This window comes from Thermobia domestica, chromosome 18 (genome assembly GCF_964235325.1).
Source record: "Thermobia domestica chromosome 18, izTheDome1.hap1.1, whole genome shotgun sequence".
Lineage (NCBI taxonomy): Eukaryota > Metazoa > Arthropoda > Insecta > Zygentoma > Lepismatidae > Thermobia > Thermobia domestica.
Window position 1 is genome coordinate 143257831 of NC_137471.1, and position 16764 is coordinate 143274594.

The 16764-nt window shown below is 33.6% G+C and overlaps 1 protein-coding gene across 8 annotated transcripts in view; it reads right to left on the minus strand.

The window, feature by feature from the left end:
- Positions 1-14864, minus strand: part of LOC145675665 (uncharacterized) — a 37860-nt gene extending 22996 nt beyond the window's left edge. For 2 of the 8 annotated variants that reach the window (XM_081746238.1, XM_081746245.1), the window contains exons 1-2: positions 13791-14102; positions 56-540 (exon numbers count right to left, since the gene is read on the minus strand). In XM_081746238.1, the coding sequence (XP_081602364.1) occupies positions 56-426 (371 nt within the window). In that variant the 5' untranslated portion in view covers positions 427-540; positions 13791-14102. The other 6 variants (XM_081746239.1, XM_081746241.1, XM_081746243.1 and 3 more) reach the window with 6 other exon arrangements.
- Positions 14865-16764: the final 1900 nt, after the last annotated feature.

Genomic DNA, 16764 nt, shown 5'->3' on the forward strand with positions numbered 1-16764 from the left:
TGATGGAAAGGGTAGCCATACATAAAAAAATACATTAAAAGAAGTAAAATATTACCTTGGAATATCAGATGCATCATTACTACGTTCTCTCTTCTTACATGATGATGAGACGGATGATTCTATAGATGTGGCATATCTTTCAATTTCCAATTTCTCAACGCAATCGTTTAAATAGAGATTTTCTTCCTTGACTTCTGGCTCAGACTTAACTACAGAAAGTAATCCTGACGTCGAAGATGTAATGCTTTCTTGTGTTACCATATCCTCATTCCGGACTTCTTTTAGTTCGATTTCTTTGCTGTCGTTGAATCGCTCATAATTTTCATCAATTGGATCTCGATCTAAACAGTCGTTTGTTTGAGATTTGTAGACAATTTCAGATAGCATAGAATTTAACCCACAAACTTTATATTCATGTTCCATCATGATATTAGTAAGAACTAACTGTTAACAACTGTCTAAAACTCTCTGTATATTTAGTAGGCGGATGTGAACGAATTGATATTTCCAGATAATGAAGAATTTTCTTCTTCAAGACTCCTTAAAAATAACAACATTCATATATTAATATTTCTTAATCATATTGGCAAAAAGTACACAACAATAAATTATTTTGCATTAAGTATGTACGCAATAAACAACCATATAAATTGAAAACTATTGCCTAATTCTAATACAGGCAGATGCGTACGTAATATATCAAAGTGTCTAATTCTTTAGATACGTATGTCCGAGAAACTATCTTTTTCTAAACAGGGGAAAGCTGTAGTACTTAGAAAGAATACTTAAGATGTAACTGTTTTATAGGATTGTGCATGCCAACATCATTGATTTCGCACATAATGTTGTGCCTTGTTTGAGAACAGTTTTCTTACAATATGCATAGTGTTTAGTACTACGAGATAAAACATAAACATTACATTAACAACGTGGATTGAAATGAAGAGAATGTATACAACTGAAACACTACCTACAAAAGCCCAACTGAAAGCAAGTCACAGTTAACAGAGAAATCACACATTTTTTTCAGTTACTAGTTCGACTAAAATTTATTGAAAGCAATTTAGAAATAATACAATAGGTTGACATGAAAAAAATTGAGAACTTATATGAAATGAGTAAGTTGTTACGGAATTAAAATTGAATTCTTAAACGGGATATATGTCGTGATCAAATGAAATACCAAAGTTTAGAAGGTTTTATAAAGTTGCCTGATATACATATTTCCCAACTCCTTGATATCAGCCGACGATAAAAAAAAAGGGGGGGGGGTACTGTCAATATTTTTCTGATTTCAAAATGTGTTACATGTGATATAGTCTACGCTAAATGTTTGGCTAATTTTATTCCTTAGCTTTCCGTGTGTACTCATTTTGCAGAGAACTGCTTACTATTTGTTGAACATGTTAAAGCATGAAATAAATATCACCCCAGTGGACCACCTGGACGTACCCACAATGCACACTGGACTTAGAATGCACGCGTTTGATTTATCAAAAAAAGATTTCAGTGCATATAGAATACACATATTTCCGCTATTTAATAAGATTTAACAGCTGTAACTTTTGTTCTCAGGTCATAATCATAAGAAATATCGTTAATTACGAACTATTACAAATAAAATTTCTGAAACTATTTTTTTAAAAATAGTTTCTACAAGTTTTTCTTTAATACATATTGAATACGACTAATAGAGTTTCTTTTAATCTTTACGTCTCTCGTTATTAACATAAACTTTCAATACCTTATTAACATATTCAGTACTCCCACTTATAAGAAAATACAAACTAAATATTTTTTTTTGAATATTAAAGTTGTTTAAACCGTATTAGAGCCTTTCTGCTTGCTGTAAAAAAGGTGAATGCTGGCACTGCTACAATGAGGTACAACGGGGACTTACATTTGGACCCTTAAAGAAAACGCTGACATTGTATACATGCAAACTGTTGTTTTTTACGAGGAACATTTTTCCAGACCGCGATTGAAACGCTTTAAATTTCAATGTGGCGACTACCATGACAAACAGAAGGGTATGTCTATGTTGTTTACAGCTAAACATTCCATTTCACAAAACCAACATCGTAATTCATACATGGACGAATTAAGACATAACAGTATATTTCAATGCAAGGAGTTCCTCGTCTCTAACTCTTGTAGGTATGTCACTAGGGCATTGGCTTACAGGCAGTGGTCCTGGTGGGGTAGAGCTACCTCCTGTCATTTTTTCAAGGAGCACCTTGGCTCACACTCTAAATTTTGGAGGAGTACATGTCATCGTACTTGTTAAGTTTCGGAAATGCCAAATTTAAAAAATTGGTATGGAATTGTGACCGAAGTACGTAACTCTGTAAGTTTGGGTAGATCATTTCCTTCCTTTCATGGGCAAAATGTTAACAAAAAGGTAAATTGAAGTGGTTTTTATTTTATCTTCTTTGGTCAGGCCTTATTACTTTAAATGGTTAGATCATCGATCAATTTCCATCGATTAGTGGGACTCACTCCTTTTAAGATATAGGTCAGCCCTCTTAAATTTTGGGAGGAGTGCAGAGGAATATTCGGATCCAAGAGAAACGGGAATGGGGTATGGCGAAATCTTCATAACAAGGAACTGCATAAGTTATCCCGTTTACCGAACATCATTATAAGTAGCAGATATCATAATTATATGCACAACATTGTATAAGAATCGAATGCTTACAGAAATTATCGCTGAATTTCCATCATATCAGGGATAATCTAAACTTTGATACTTCGCTAATTTAAACAAACTGAATGGGAATAATAGGATTTCAGCAATGAAAATATATAACACAATAAATCATGATTTTATCATTTTGACCAAAATTAACGAGAAAAGTTGTTTTCTTATTATTTAAATAAGGAAATTCTGGAGTTCGGAGAAATAACTTCATATCAAACACTTGCTTCTCCCTTACCCACAGCAACCGCAATTAACAAGGATGATCGAGACGGCTACGAGAAAATATAAAATGTTTTGTCAAACAAATAACATGTAGTTTATACTGCAAAACTATTTTGCATACATATATGTTGAATTGCAACATGGGCTTTTATTCTCGATATAACCTTAGAAAAAACAATAAGTTTATGAAACCCCGAAAATCTATTTTCTTTAAAATCGGATAAATGTTACGTGTTTCCGCGCAAAAACAGACGAGGACATAGATATACAAATTCACGTTGAATCGAGTGATATATCTGTTACGCTTGCCTCAACTAGCGAATATATGCATTGAAGAAGAGAAACTTTTTTGTTTTTGTTGAATAGCAGACTTCATCGCCTTATATTTTACTAATTACGCTGTATTGTAAAAGTCATATACTATTCTAAAAATTTTCATGGAATAGTTTCTTTGATAAGTGGAGACTTACTTCCTAATTTTTCATTGAATGATTACCTCTCCAAGTAGTAATATTGTGGGGAAACGTTACACAATATATACACCGTGTTCTATAATTTTTAACGAAAATTATCGTAGGAAATATTTTCTAAATCAAGAGGTATGCACCAAGATCGCTCCCTTAGTTCTGATTGGTTCGAAACTCAAATATTGGGGATGACTAGAATGCCTGGGAAACATATTACCCCAAATTCCACTAAAAACATTCTTTACAAAAATGACCGTGTCATGTGCTTTTCTAACTACTAAATTTAACCTATCCCCTTATTGTTTAATAATTTCAATTGCGTAAAAGGGTAATCACTTAAAGTCTAATATAAAATACGTGTCAGGTTGCTAAGAAACCTATATATTTTAATTAAGAAAGTCACGCTTATATTACTTAGGATCAGTAATCTTATGCGAATTGCTTATTGGAAGGAAAGTATAGACCACATTGAATCAAAATGCAATTATTTTTAGTAAAAGTAAGAAAGAATTTTTAGTAAGAAATATTTTTCCTTATATAATTAAAGAAACTTAGAAATTTAGGATAACATTTCCGTGTATAGGCTTGTTTTTAACCGAACTCAAGCGCAAAGAAAGAATGAAATACTCCAAAGAAAATATAACCATATTATTACTTATCGAAACCAGTTTTCCACGTAATCTTAGTAGCTAGCGTATGTGCGGACCACGTTCCATTCCTGGCGAAAGAGACAATAGATACATTTTAACAGCCATTCAACTTCCCTGATAATCTTACTTTTTTTAAGCCTAAAGGCGTAAAAATTGGATTTGAGATGCATGTCGTGCGGCACGTTAAACCGGCCCGTCTCCTCACAAGACATCAGAAGATGAACATAATAAATGATTAAACATATTCAACACATAAAATGGAATGTAATGTATTGAATACGATTACTCACCTTCACAGTATGTGCTGAAAGCGTCTTCTACCCACTTTAACTTACTTTTGTACATGTATGAGGAGATTCTTTTATATATATATATATATATATTTATTTGTCAATTCTTGTCAGATGATGCTATTGATGAAATTCTGAATAGAGGTCCAGAGTTCTCCAATTGTGTGTGTGGATTTTTTCATATATTCTTCCCTTAAAAGTTCCCACAAATAAAAGTCACAAGTGTACAATTCTGGTGACCTAGGAGGCCCTAAGTCTTTGCTGATCGTCATCTCTGGTATAAACATCTCATGCCTACGGCAAAACGATGCATCCGATGTGTGGCTTGTTGAACCGTCCTACTGAAAGTAACGTAACTGACTCTCTTCTCCTGTCAAGTTTGAATAGAACTCCTCCGGGATTCCCAAATACACAGTACTGCTTAGTGTGGTTTCAAAAATATGGGGCCATAACGCGTGAAGCGGAAATGGCACAGCGAACACCAATCATCTCGTCATACAATGGTGCCTGCTTGGTTTCTGTCAATCTGGTGGGTTTCGTATTATTTTGAGAATTTATTTACCCAGACGTGTGGAACCACGCCTCATCATTCATGATGAGCATTAGTGGGTCCAAAAAAATATATATATACTGGCAATATTTCTCAACAGCCATTAACAGAAATGAATCTTCTTCTTTATCTCACGCACCTTCAGTTGTTGCACAACACTTACCCGGTACAGTTTTAATTTTTTCAGCATCCTTAGAAAAGACTGCAACGTCAGTCACTCGCTGAAATCTGTTAACTCAATTTCCTGGTTGACTTACGAGGACTTATTGCACCTTCTTCTTTTATTCAGGTATGCAGACAATTGGTGGTCTGTTCTTCGGAGCATTTTGAACAAATCCCGTACACCACCATTTTACAATCACGGGCTGTATGGTACTTTTTGCTGGCACAAAGAGTTCTGGAAATTTCTCGAAAAATAAATTCTTTGTTTTTACAAAATATTTAGTACGAGTGAAAGCCTCAACAATGGCAACACGCTCGTTATCGAATACGCCATTATCAATAGCTCACCCGCCTTCACGCGAGGACTATTTCTCAACTGGTTTGGACACGTTTCACTGGCTGCAGCTACAGCTGCTTTACACGTGCACGTGCAGGTCACGTGTCTCACAAATCAAGATTATATTTTAACAGTTCATACCACAAAACTGTCTCATGGGTACATCTAAATACTTACAAATTGACTAGATTTATTTTCCATTACTTCTTCATTTCAGATTGATTCCATGCGACTGGAAATAATAGGGTTATCAGCAAGATTGGAAGAAAGTATTAACAGTTTTATTAAAATAGAAGTATCACAGGATTATTGAGGAACAGACAAATTAGTGGGTAGACAGATAACCGGACAGACACATACTTTCGAGTCGAATCGAAGGAGCTTGCCCAATGATACCAAATTTCAGTTGTAAGATCGTTTCTACATCTTACGAATTGAAAAAAGATCTAGAATAACTACATTTTTAGTTGTTTTCCATTTCTTTATCTTATTAACATAGCTAAAGTGTGTGACCCGTAATACTACATTTCACTATTATTCCTTCGATGAAAATACAAAAAAAAAAAAAAATATCCTTAATGAAGACTCAAACAAGTAATAATGAAATAGGAAATAGAAACGATAACAACTGGTCATCATATGCACCTAATACATTATTTCTATAGTTTTATCATTGTATTATTTTTTTTTTAATTGAATCGTGTGGAAATATTATTTTCCTGTTTTGCTCGCCCTTGCTTGTATATAAGGTAAACTACATCAACAAAAGTAATACATATCGTTACTTACCTAGATTTACACTTTAAAAGTTTTAATAAGAAAAAAAAAATAGTGACGGAGAGAACTAATTGTTTTTTCCACACCTCCCATTGCTATAGAAAGCAGCGGATGCCAACTCGTATTAAAACTGCATTCCCCTTTTGACACATAATATCTTTATTATGAGACTAGTGAAAAAGGGAGAAAACAAAAAAGATAGTTTAAGGGACGTATATATTGACTTCTTGAAAAAGGAAACAAATACTTTTTAAACATTTATTGTCTATTTCAAATAAAGGCTGAAAAGTTCAAAGTTTCAAAAGGCCCTAAAATATTCCTATACAACAACTCGAAGCCAAGATCAAGTCAAACTAACTAATGGTTAAACAAAATAACTTTCAAAATATAACTTTATATCAGGCATTGATATGTCTTGGCATAAAGTTCAACTTAGTATTGATAATAATAACATTTTAACCCATTCCGCAACTAATTTTATACTTCTAGCGCTTTTTAAACCATTTCCTTCTTTGTAGCGTCTTTTGTTGTAGGTTAATAGTTTTCATTTAAAAAAATTTCAAAATAAAAATTGGTGATTTTTCTAACTGTATTTAGTTCGAGAAATAAAGGTGGAAACTAAGCTGATCACAGATCAAATAACTCTCATACTTAATCAAACAAGTATGAAATAACAAAATTTTGTCGACCATGGTAGAAGTCTTTATTAATATTCAGCTCTAGGCCTTATGACTGGCTAAGTAGCGAAATGTTGAATGTGTTCCTCTCAAACAAGTATGGATGGAAAGAAAGATCGAAGATTCATAAAAAAAACTTATAAATAAACCATCAAACGGAAGCAAAGTGCAATCGAAATATGAGTTTCACAAAGACGGTGTCTTTCATTAACGTTATTAGCATGTAGCAAGTAATGAAGAAGGACCGGTATAGTGACTAGAATATTTCGATTGGAGGTAGAATTTGTTTTATACGATTTGCAGACGCTACAGAATTGTTGCGGAATCAAAAAAAGGACTATAATGAGAAGTGTGGAAACTTGAAAAAAACTGCGAAGATTATGAGATGAAAGTAAATATTAGATACCCAAAGATAACTCTGATTGGGATGAGGCAATAGGGTATCAAACATAGGAGTAGGAAGAAAGAATACACACGGATGACTAGTTTTCGAGTCCTCGGTAATATTATTCCTGAAAGAAAAAAAATATGATCTCTTAAAAAACATAGAGGAAGTCTATTTTACGGAAACACGAATATATATAGGCTGAACGTAAAGATGGACAGAAAGATGATGACAATGGAGAAAATTAGCAAGATCGAATACATCAAAACAGGATGTATCAGAAATAGTAGATGACAAATCAATAGTTTTATATGTAATTGGAAATAAAAAAAGAAAATAGGGATACTGGATGAGCACTGTGTCATGATGGGCGCGGTAGAAGGGAAGATAGGAAACAGAGAAAAGCAACAAGTCTACAGTTTATGCACAATACTAAACCAGAGGAATCGTACGTGAAGACGAATAGGGTAGGTGAACACCGTGGTGCATGAACATTTTTAGTTTCGGTGTAAGATCTTGAAGATATTGGCAGAACTATGAGTCTACAATAAACTTACTGCTAAATTTTATAGAAAATCTTAAAACAATCTTTAGTTTTATAAAATTCTACTTCGTTCACTTCAATAAAAAAAAAAATAAATAAATAAAAAGAGAAATATATGTAGTCTGAAAAGATCCCAGATTCACGGAACTATCGTAGGCAGCCATTATGAGGCATCTATTTTGTTAATGTTGTAAAAAGAAACGTAGCAACATATTTTTTTTTACTGTTCCATTTTCTATGCTTACTATTTATTTATTTATTACTTTCTGTCGCGAACAGATTAAAAGAAAGTATGTTGATAGTAAATAAAATTAGTATCAGCTAGCTTCAGCTTCATTGATATTAGTGAGTACGAGCCCGAAAAGATTGTAAGTCTTAACCCATCAGAATCTGAATAAACTCATTTAATCAGTACCGCTGTATTGTTACGACCTTATTTTTCATTTAACACAGTCGACACATTAAAATACTAAAGAATACATTAGATTCTGAAAATATATTAAAATTCTATTATAGTTATTTTTGCTGCACTTAACTACTGGAAAGAATATATTAGAAATAATGCGAAACAAATATGTTGGTTCGTATACGGCAAAGTGCGAAAAGGAATAAGTATGTTTTATATGATGTACGTCAAACATTGATATTGTGTGTCGCAAGCATATTCAAAAGTTGTTTCTAAAGTATGTTTACTGGACATAGGTATATTTTGATACACTTCAGGACACTTTCTGGTATGTTATCAAAAGTCATTTCTAAAAAGTCTTCAAAGTATGTTCAAAGGCTAGTCAATTCTTGCAGTATGTGTGAAAATCATACGTAAAAGCTCACCTCGAAAGTAACTACTTCTTTCGGACATTTTTGTGGAAAATTGTTTACAGTGTGTTTTAGCATTACTACTCATAAGCGCCGACGTGAGAAAAGCTAGGTGCTCTAGGTTCCTGGCGAGACTACGCACAGTTCTTCCAATAGATCTCCATGTTCTTAATTTGAAGCCATGTAGCGTATATTATTAATATTACAGAAATTTTTAGTTACTTAATTATTAAGCGAAATTTAACTGTATTCAAAATCCCAGAACAAGCCGTATATTTATTATCTTCCGTAAACCGTCTACTAGCAGTTTGCGCTATCAAAATTAAATCCTTCTGCCGCAGTTAGTTGCAAGTTATTTTTCCTGGTGATTAAATTCTTTACACTGCAGCTTAGCATTAGAAAAGTTAAACTATCTAAATATACATAAAATATGTAGGCCTACAGACGGGGAACTAACGCAGGTATCTGACACTTCTAAATTTTTAGTACTAAAATTAAAATTCAAGTTAAATTTGGATGAACATGTGAATGATTTGTTGAGAAAATTAAGCCCGAGAGTCTCTCTTAAACTTACTAAAATTCTAACTACGGAAAGATTTAAAAAAAAAAATCGACTTGGTCCAGTCAATATCATTCATGTGGAATCATTTTCTGGGGTAATACTTGTCATGCAACAAAAGTATATACAAGGAGAAGAAAGTGTTACCAATAATGCTGTTAGTTCCGTTTCACACACCAAGTAAACCACTATTTCACAAACTTAAAATATTACCATTGCCGTAGATATACATTATAAAAACATCATTCATACATATGAATAAAAGAAACCTTCAACTTAATTTGAACCTACACCAATGCAACACTAGAACAACCAATCATATTTATATACAAAACTTCCGTCTAACAAAAAGACAAAATTCGTTACACTACATGGAAATAAACTATATACCGATAATAAGTTGCCAAAGTTTGTCAAACAAATGCCAAAATTACAGTTTAAAGATACCTTTAATTGCTGTTTCAAAAACATTTTCTGTAGTTTAGAAGGATATCTTCAGTCTAATCCTTTTGTATAATATAAAAAATTTACTTGATTCTTGAAATACATATATGAAAAGGGGACAATTTAATTTTTTTTAAGTGAACTACATCTTTAATTTAGTTTTATTCTTACGTATATATTTTGTATTATTATAATATTACATTATATAAATACCATTTTCTGTTTTTGTGTGTGTATATAATACTTTGTATTATTTTTATATTTGTATTATTAATTGTAAGAATATATCTCTTGAGGAAGCCATAAACGCAGAGTTGTTACTGGCAAAAATTGAAATAATTGCATTTCAAAACCTGTTTCAACATTGTAGAAATCTTAATATACTATTTCGATTTTGAAGCAGTTTTTGGTTCAGTGTCACTTAAACTTCATCCGCTCGCGCCCGCGGCAAATTGGCCGTCATTTTTAATTTTTGTGTCCTTCTATTCAGAGCAATAAGATTACGGCTGGAAAGCTGTGTGTTCTCTATTTGCACTCTCGCCCTCTAGATCCTGTGCAGCTGCAGCCTAACCAGCGCCTACTTCCGTCTCGGTACAATCTCAAAGTTGGTGGTGGAGGGTGGACGACTAATATGCTGTGAGTACGAGCAAAAACTTGATTTTTTTCTTTTTTCTTGTGCTATTACATAAATTTTAATTACTTTTTCATTGGCTATTTCATTTTTAACTGCTCTAACATCAAAAATAATACAAGAAGATTGTATATGTACAAGTTAGCATTACAGCTAATGAATGAAAACCCGAAAACTCGTTCTAAAATCTCAACTTTGCAAAAGATTTGCTAGTGTTCTTGGCACAAAACAGAGAGCAAACTACCGATGATGAACCATTCCAAATATCTGAAGAGGTAGTTACTACTGCGGGTCATGAAAAAATCAGAACTCTCCTTGAATGTAAAGACTGTGGGGAGAAAACGTGTCCAGAAAGTACTCAACCCTTACTGTTAGTTGCAATACATGCCAGCAATCTTAGAACGATTACACCGACGTGGATGTTGATTAGGTTAGGTTCTTTCATATTTTGTTCACTGTGTATTCATTCATATTTTGAAGTGTGTTAATTTAATGTAAATATGTATTTTGGTCAACAATGATTTGTTTTAATTTACTAAACCTAATTACTCCAAAACATTACTTTGCATGATGCACAATGTTGAAAAACATGAACAATCGATGGCGGCCAAATTGCCGTCGGCGCGAGCGGAAACGTGAATTTGCAGTGCGCGAGCGGACTTAGGTTAATAAGAAATATTTCATGAATTCAACATTGGGGTACAGGAAACCAGTTTATTTCGTGGGTCATCTAAATGTAGGTATATACGGTAATACAGGCCTGTTTTATGTTTCAAAACACACATTTACTAAAATCTTTACAACTATTATAAGACTTAGTTTCTGCACAATGTAAAAAACTCTAGCTTGTGTTCACAACTAAAATATTAGTAATGTAATACAAGTGCTACATGTACTTGCATTACTTTGAAACCCAAATTAAGATGCATAAAAATACAACAAATACTACTAAAATAAATTATTCCGTGCTAGTAAGCTCGCCTAAACCTATTGTGCTTTAAACTAGCAGAACATCGACCCTACTTTCGTAACATAACCTGACCAAACTTGGTGTATTTTCAGTAAACTACTCTACCAATTTCTACTTTAGCTTACAATTATCAGCTTTCTTTTTCTTCATGCAAACCCGGTTTTATCACCCTGTAATTTGAACGTATATTATCATTCTATATCCGCTTATTTCGGCATATGCAAGGATACTTTCAGTCGATCAGGTCTCCGAGAGTAATTTAATGAGAGTATTCTTTTCTTTTTATAAAGAGTTACTTTAAAGTTACAGGCTAATGCATATAAAGGATTAGTAGACGCTACGAATCGTTTATATGCATTGAGAACCGAGAAGTAATTAGGAGCAAAATTAATAACTGAAATTTCTGAAGATTTAACTCAATTGGGTTCTTTAATTTAATCTTTTCATAGTACCGGAACGACATTTGGATTTCATAAGGAAAAGTACGTCTCCACTGGCGTCGTAAGCTTTCTAATCTGGGTTGAGCGGATGAATCAAGATGGGGGACGCGTCCCCCGACGCCTGTGGTGTGTTTAATATATTTGTAACACCAAGCTGTATATGGATTTGGTAGTCTTTCGCAAATAATATACCCTTTCCGTCAGTTTTCCCTGTTACTTACCCACTTATTTAATAAAAAGAGACAAATCGTATAGCGTAAGCAATATACGTGAAAAGTATCTGATAGAATTCGACATTTTGAACTATTTTCAGCAAATATACAAATCAACTATAACGCAAAACGTGTTATCAGCAGTTCCTTTTATGGTGATCATGAGTTTAAATAACAAGAAAAATACGAATTTTGGACAAAATAATGTTTGTCCGTCAAAGATCTTTGATACTTGAGCACTAATACGACGTTAACTTCCGTAGTTAGTATACCCACAAATCAGTCAAAATTTCAGGGTTATGGCAATGAATAGCAACATTGATTCTTTAATTACATTTCCAAAAGAGAATAACAAAAATAGACACAAGACGGAAAGAAAAATACAAAGTTGTAAAATTAGTTACAAAACGAGCGGTACACAACGTGCTCACACAGAAATACCTAATTATTTCTGTATTTATTTTAAATGATTTGCTTCCAAAAATATATATAAAACATTAATATTTTCAAATTTAAATAAATCATTTCTACGTACGCACGATATCAACAGCAATAACAAATACATAAAATATCACTTATAAAATTTGAAAATTCAGTAAATATGCTTTTAATACAGTCTGAAAAAAAATTACGTATAACCGAGTACTTCACACCGCCATCACAGAATCAGCCCCATTTATTCTACATCAATATTATATGAACAACAAATCACAAAGGATAATGCAATGGAACGTTAGAGAATCGTGCTAAAATTCTAAGGTTTTGGGATTCAACTTTTTTTCAGCTTTCGGCATCTATGGTTTATGGAATGACGTCCCTGGGCGACTACACTATCCGGGTAAAGGGAAGGGAGCGGCCTGGTACCTAGCAACCCGGCATTTGCCTCCTGTGAATGAGGAAAACTTCATTCAGCGTGGCTGGCCTGAACAAGGTTTTTGCGCTTTCTCGACCGAGTGCCCCCACCTGGAATCAAACCCCGGACCGCTCGCATTAAAGGCGAGAGCCTTAGCGATTACGCTATGCGGGGCCACCTCTAAATTTGTCAAGTCAGCATCAATCGAAATAAAATTAGTAATATTAAAGAATGTCTCGCCTAGGGATCAAACGATTCTCAGCAGAGTACGAAAATGCTACAAATAGATGAACAAATACAGTGGATTGTGTGTTTCTGACATTCAAGGGTGGTTAACATAATATTTACTCTCCACTATTAAATTAATGGAATCATTACTAGTTGAAATAAGAGAAACAATAACATTCGAATTTCCGTAACTTCTAACAATTTTAAGGATTAAGGTTGTAAACACAAAGCATTCCATCACTTTCTTTTTCTTTTTTAAATAAACATTAGTATGTTGATGAAAGACAAGGAACTAAAACACGAGGAAACAATATTTCTACTGAAAAGACGATCGCACGAGTTTCGTACATGCGCTTATGCAAGTTGTTACAAAGTAGCTTAAAACTAAAGACGACAAGCCTTCATAATACGCGTAATAAATAGAAACAACACACATCTTTTATTTAATTCATCTTATTCAACTACCTAAAATTGGGCATAGATATCAAAAAGAAATTCAGAAATTGAGGGAAATCCAGAAATTATTACTAAGCACCAATACTAGGTAAATAAAAACAAGTTCAGTAATTATTATTACACTAATGTATGTTTAAAAATCTAGAAGTCGTGCAGTTTTACTATACGGATCCATTGTATAAGTAGTAGTAGTAGGAGTAACAGTAGCACTAGCAACAGGTTAGAAGCTCCGTCGTTCTGTTCTCTACATAAAGTGGGGAAATTAAAACATTTCCCCAAATTTCTTCGTACATTTTACAATCTGTAGATCTGTATAGTAAAATTGCATGAGAATTGAGTGCATTGAGCAAAATTAAGTACATGAGCATTGACGCGAATAAGCTACTTTCGTTCCGTTACTCCAATGTATGTCCACTTACGAAGTAGAATTTTGGGATGTGCATTACCGCATTTTATATATATCTAGTTCAACATAAAAATACATTTGATATATTTCTTCCTGTTTCCTCTCTTCAAGAGTTTTTGGCAACCGAACTTCCTTGTTTGAAGTGTAACTGATGTGCAAACATTGAGGTAAAACTGAGGGAAATCTCATTAAGTTCGAAAAATTTTGCAATATTTGTTTTGGACGTAAAGAATTAGAAACTAACAAACACAAGAAAAGCACCTTAAATTAAGTGTAAGAAATAGAAAATACATGTGCATTATTCGCAATACAACCACAGTGATACAACTTACGTACCGGTACTTTACTTCTTTGATCGGTAGTAAAACCACTCCCTTTCAATAATGTTCCAGGCTGCAGGAGCGAATTGATGTAAAAGCAGTAAGTTCACCAACTTCATTAACTTCATTTAGTTCATTAATGCAGCAATTTATTTCAGGAATATTAATAAAACACTGAGTAATATCTCTGAGGTAATTTGAAAAGTAAATAATAGAAACCGAACTCGGGTGTATCATTCTGTAGTAATTTGCGGCAACAAAACACAAAACTTTGGCTGCTATCTTATGCAGAGTCGTTTTGACGAACTTTTACTGTCATACTAAATACTTGACTACTGCAGGAAACATATATTAGTCCAACTCTTTAATATGGCACTAATAAAATTTCAGAACGACTCTGTATAAGGCCCTTGGTGTTGTATTGCCTTTGCGTATACTGGTTTGAATACATGTGCCACCACTACTTTATAAATTAATACTAATTATAATAAGGAAATATAATAATCAAAATATGTGTAACAATCAAGGATGTTATAAAATAGTATGTAAATATTTTATAACATCCTTGGTAACAATGAACAAAAATGTAGATGGTGTGTTCTGTTTTTGAATATTTCCTTTCTTACCATTAATGTTTTCCACCCAAAATGTAATTCCATCATACATTTTCGTAGTTAACTTCTTGTGGGTTGCCTTCGTAAAATGTTAATTTTTACAAATATCACTTTCCTCCAGAGTCGTTACTGACCTTGGTTTTCATTCCGTACCAGTCCTTGCAAAAGTCCTGAATGTAGGAACTTTACGCAAAAATGCAGATTGTCTTTCTAATTGTTAGGTCCATTATCGCTACCTTAATCGCATGTTTTGCGTTGTGTTTACGCAAATGATTACGGAATGTTCCCTGTTATCTCATACAATATATTTCGTTCATCAATTTGCATGACGAAATATGCACGAGGTGAGGCAATTAAATAAAGAGACGTATCATAAATGTGATGTATTGCAAAGAAAGTTACAATTGACTGTTATCCCCTTCAATATACTTCCCTTCCGTACCTATACACCGTTGCATACGTGCCTTTCATGGTTCAAAGCAATGTTGTAAGTCATCTGTTCATCACATTGTTCAACAACTCTGCCGTTTCTCGTTTCACCTCTTCTACAGACTGAAAATATGTTCCCTTGAAAATGTGGAGAATGGTCGAGCACAGGAATTCGCTTGGCTGGTAAAAGCTGCTTCACAAAAAGGGCATTATGGGCAAGCGCATTGTCTTGGTGGAGGATACATGCATCGTTCTTCCACAAATCCGCTCTCTTCTTTCCTATTCTTTCCCTCAGATTAATCAGGACTTCGTTGTAGTAGGTCTTATTCACCGTTTGACCTGAGGCTTCCATTCAGTCATGATGATACACCTGATATCGAAAAAAAAAAAAAACATTGCCTTCACTTTCAACTTTCTCATTCGTGCTTTTTTCTTTTTGGCGATGTGGGAGTCTTCCAGTGCATGGATTGAAGCTTAGTCTCGAAGTCATACTGGAAAATCCATGTTTCATCACATGTGATGACACGTGTTAGCAAGTCTGGTTCTGCTTTGAGTCGTTCCATGATGTTACAGCAAATTGGCTTTCGAATGCGTTTTTGTTCCTAAAAGAGGCTTTTCGGCACAATTTTTGCACGAAGTTTTGTCATGTTTAAATTGTCATGCAAAATTTGTATTACTGTCTCTTTGTTAATCTTTGTCATGTCTGAGATCATCCGAATGCTCAGACGTATGTCTTTCCGCACAAGTTCATTATTATTATCATTATTATTATTATTATTATTATTATTATTATTATTATTATTATTATTATTATTATTATTATTTGCACATTTTCGTCCGTTCTTGAACTCAAAGGGCGGCCGGGTCATTCATCATCTTCAACCTCCTATCTACCTTCTGAAAATCGTTTATGCCATTCAAAAACTCGCGCACGTGACATAGCATTATCACCATTCACCTCTTTTAACATAGCAAAACACACTTTCAATGTTTTGTTTAATTTCACCAGAAATTTTATGTTAATGCGCTGCTGAACTTTACTGTTCACCGTGATTCCGGCATTACTACAAAACACTGTCCTATTCATTCAGGCCTGGAAAGAAAAGAAAAGCTTTCAGAATCATGAAACAAACAGTGGCTGCTCATGAAAGTTTAAGATCAACAACACATCATTATTTACCTCCCCTCACGATCCTGCGCGAAAGGGGATGGGCAGTCTCGTTATTTATTTGCCACTCCTCGTATAGTGATTTTCCTATTTGATCTTAACTCCATTAGTGCATTGATTTTAGCCTTACAAAATCGTTCTGTAATAAACTTACTTTGTAACAAACATAAAAATTGATCATTTTCTTCATAGCATTTCATTTAATCGCTAAATATTACTCACAATGCTCAGCAAAGTAATAGATGTTAGCCCATTCTCCAAGGGTGTGTCTAATTTACTGACCAACACATTTCTCAGGCCACCGGCAAAACTACAACAGCTATCGACACCAAACTCCACACAAATATCAACCTCCAGCACCCCGACATATTTACAAAAAATCATTAACATATCGTGATATTTAATATATCTTTATCACGAAAAACTATTAAAAATATGATAAAAACTTGGCCACCA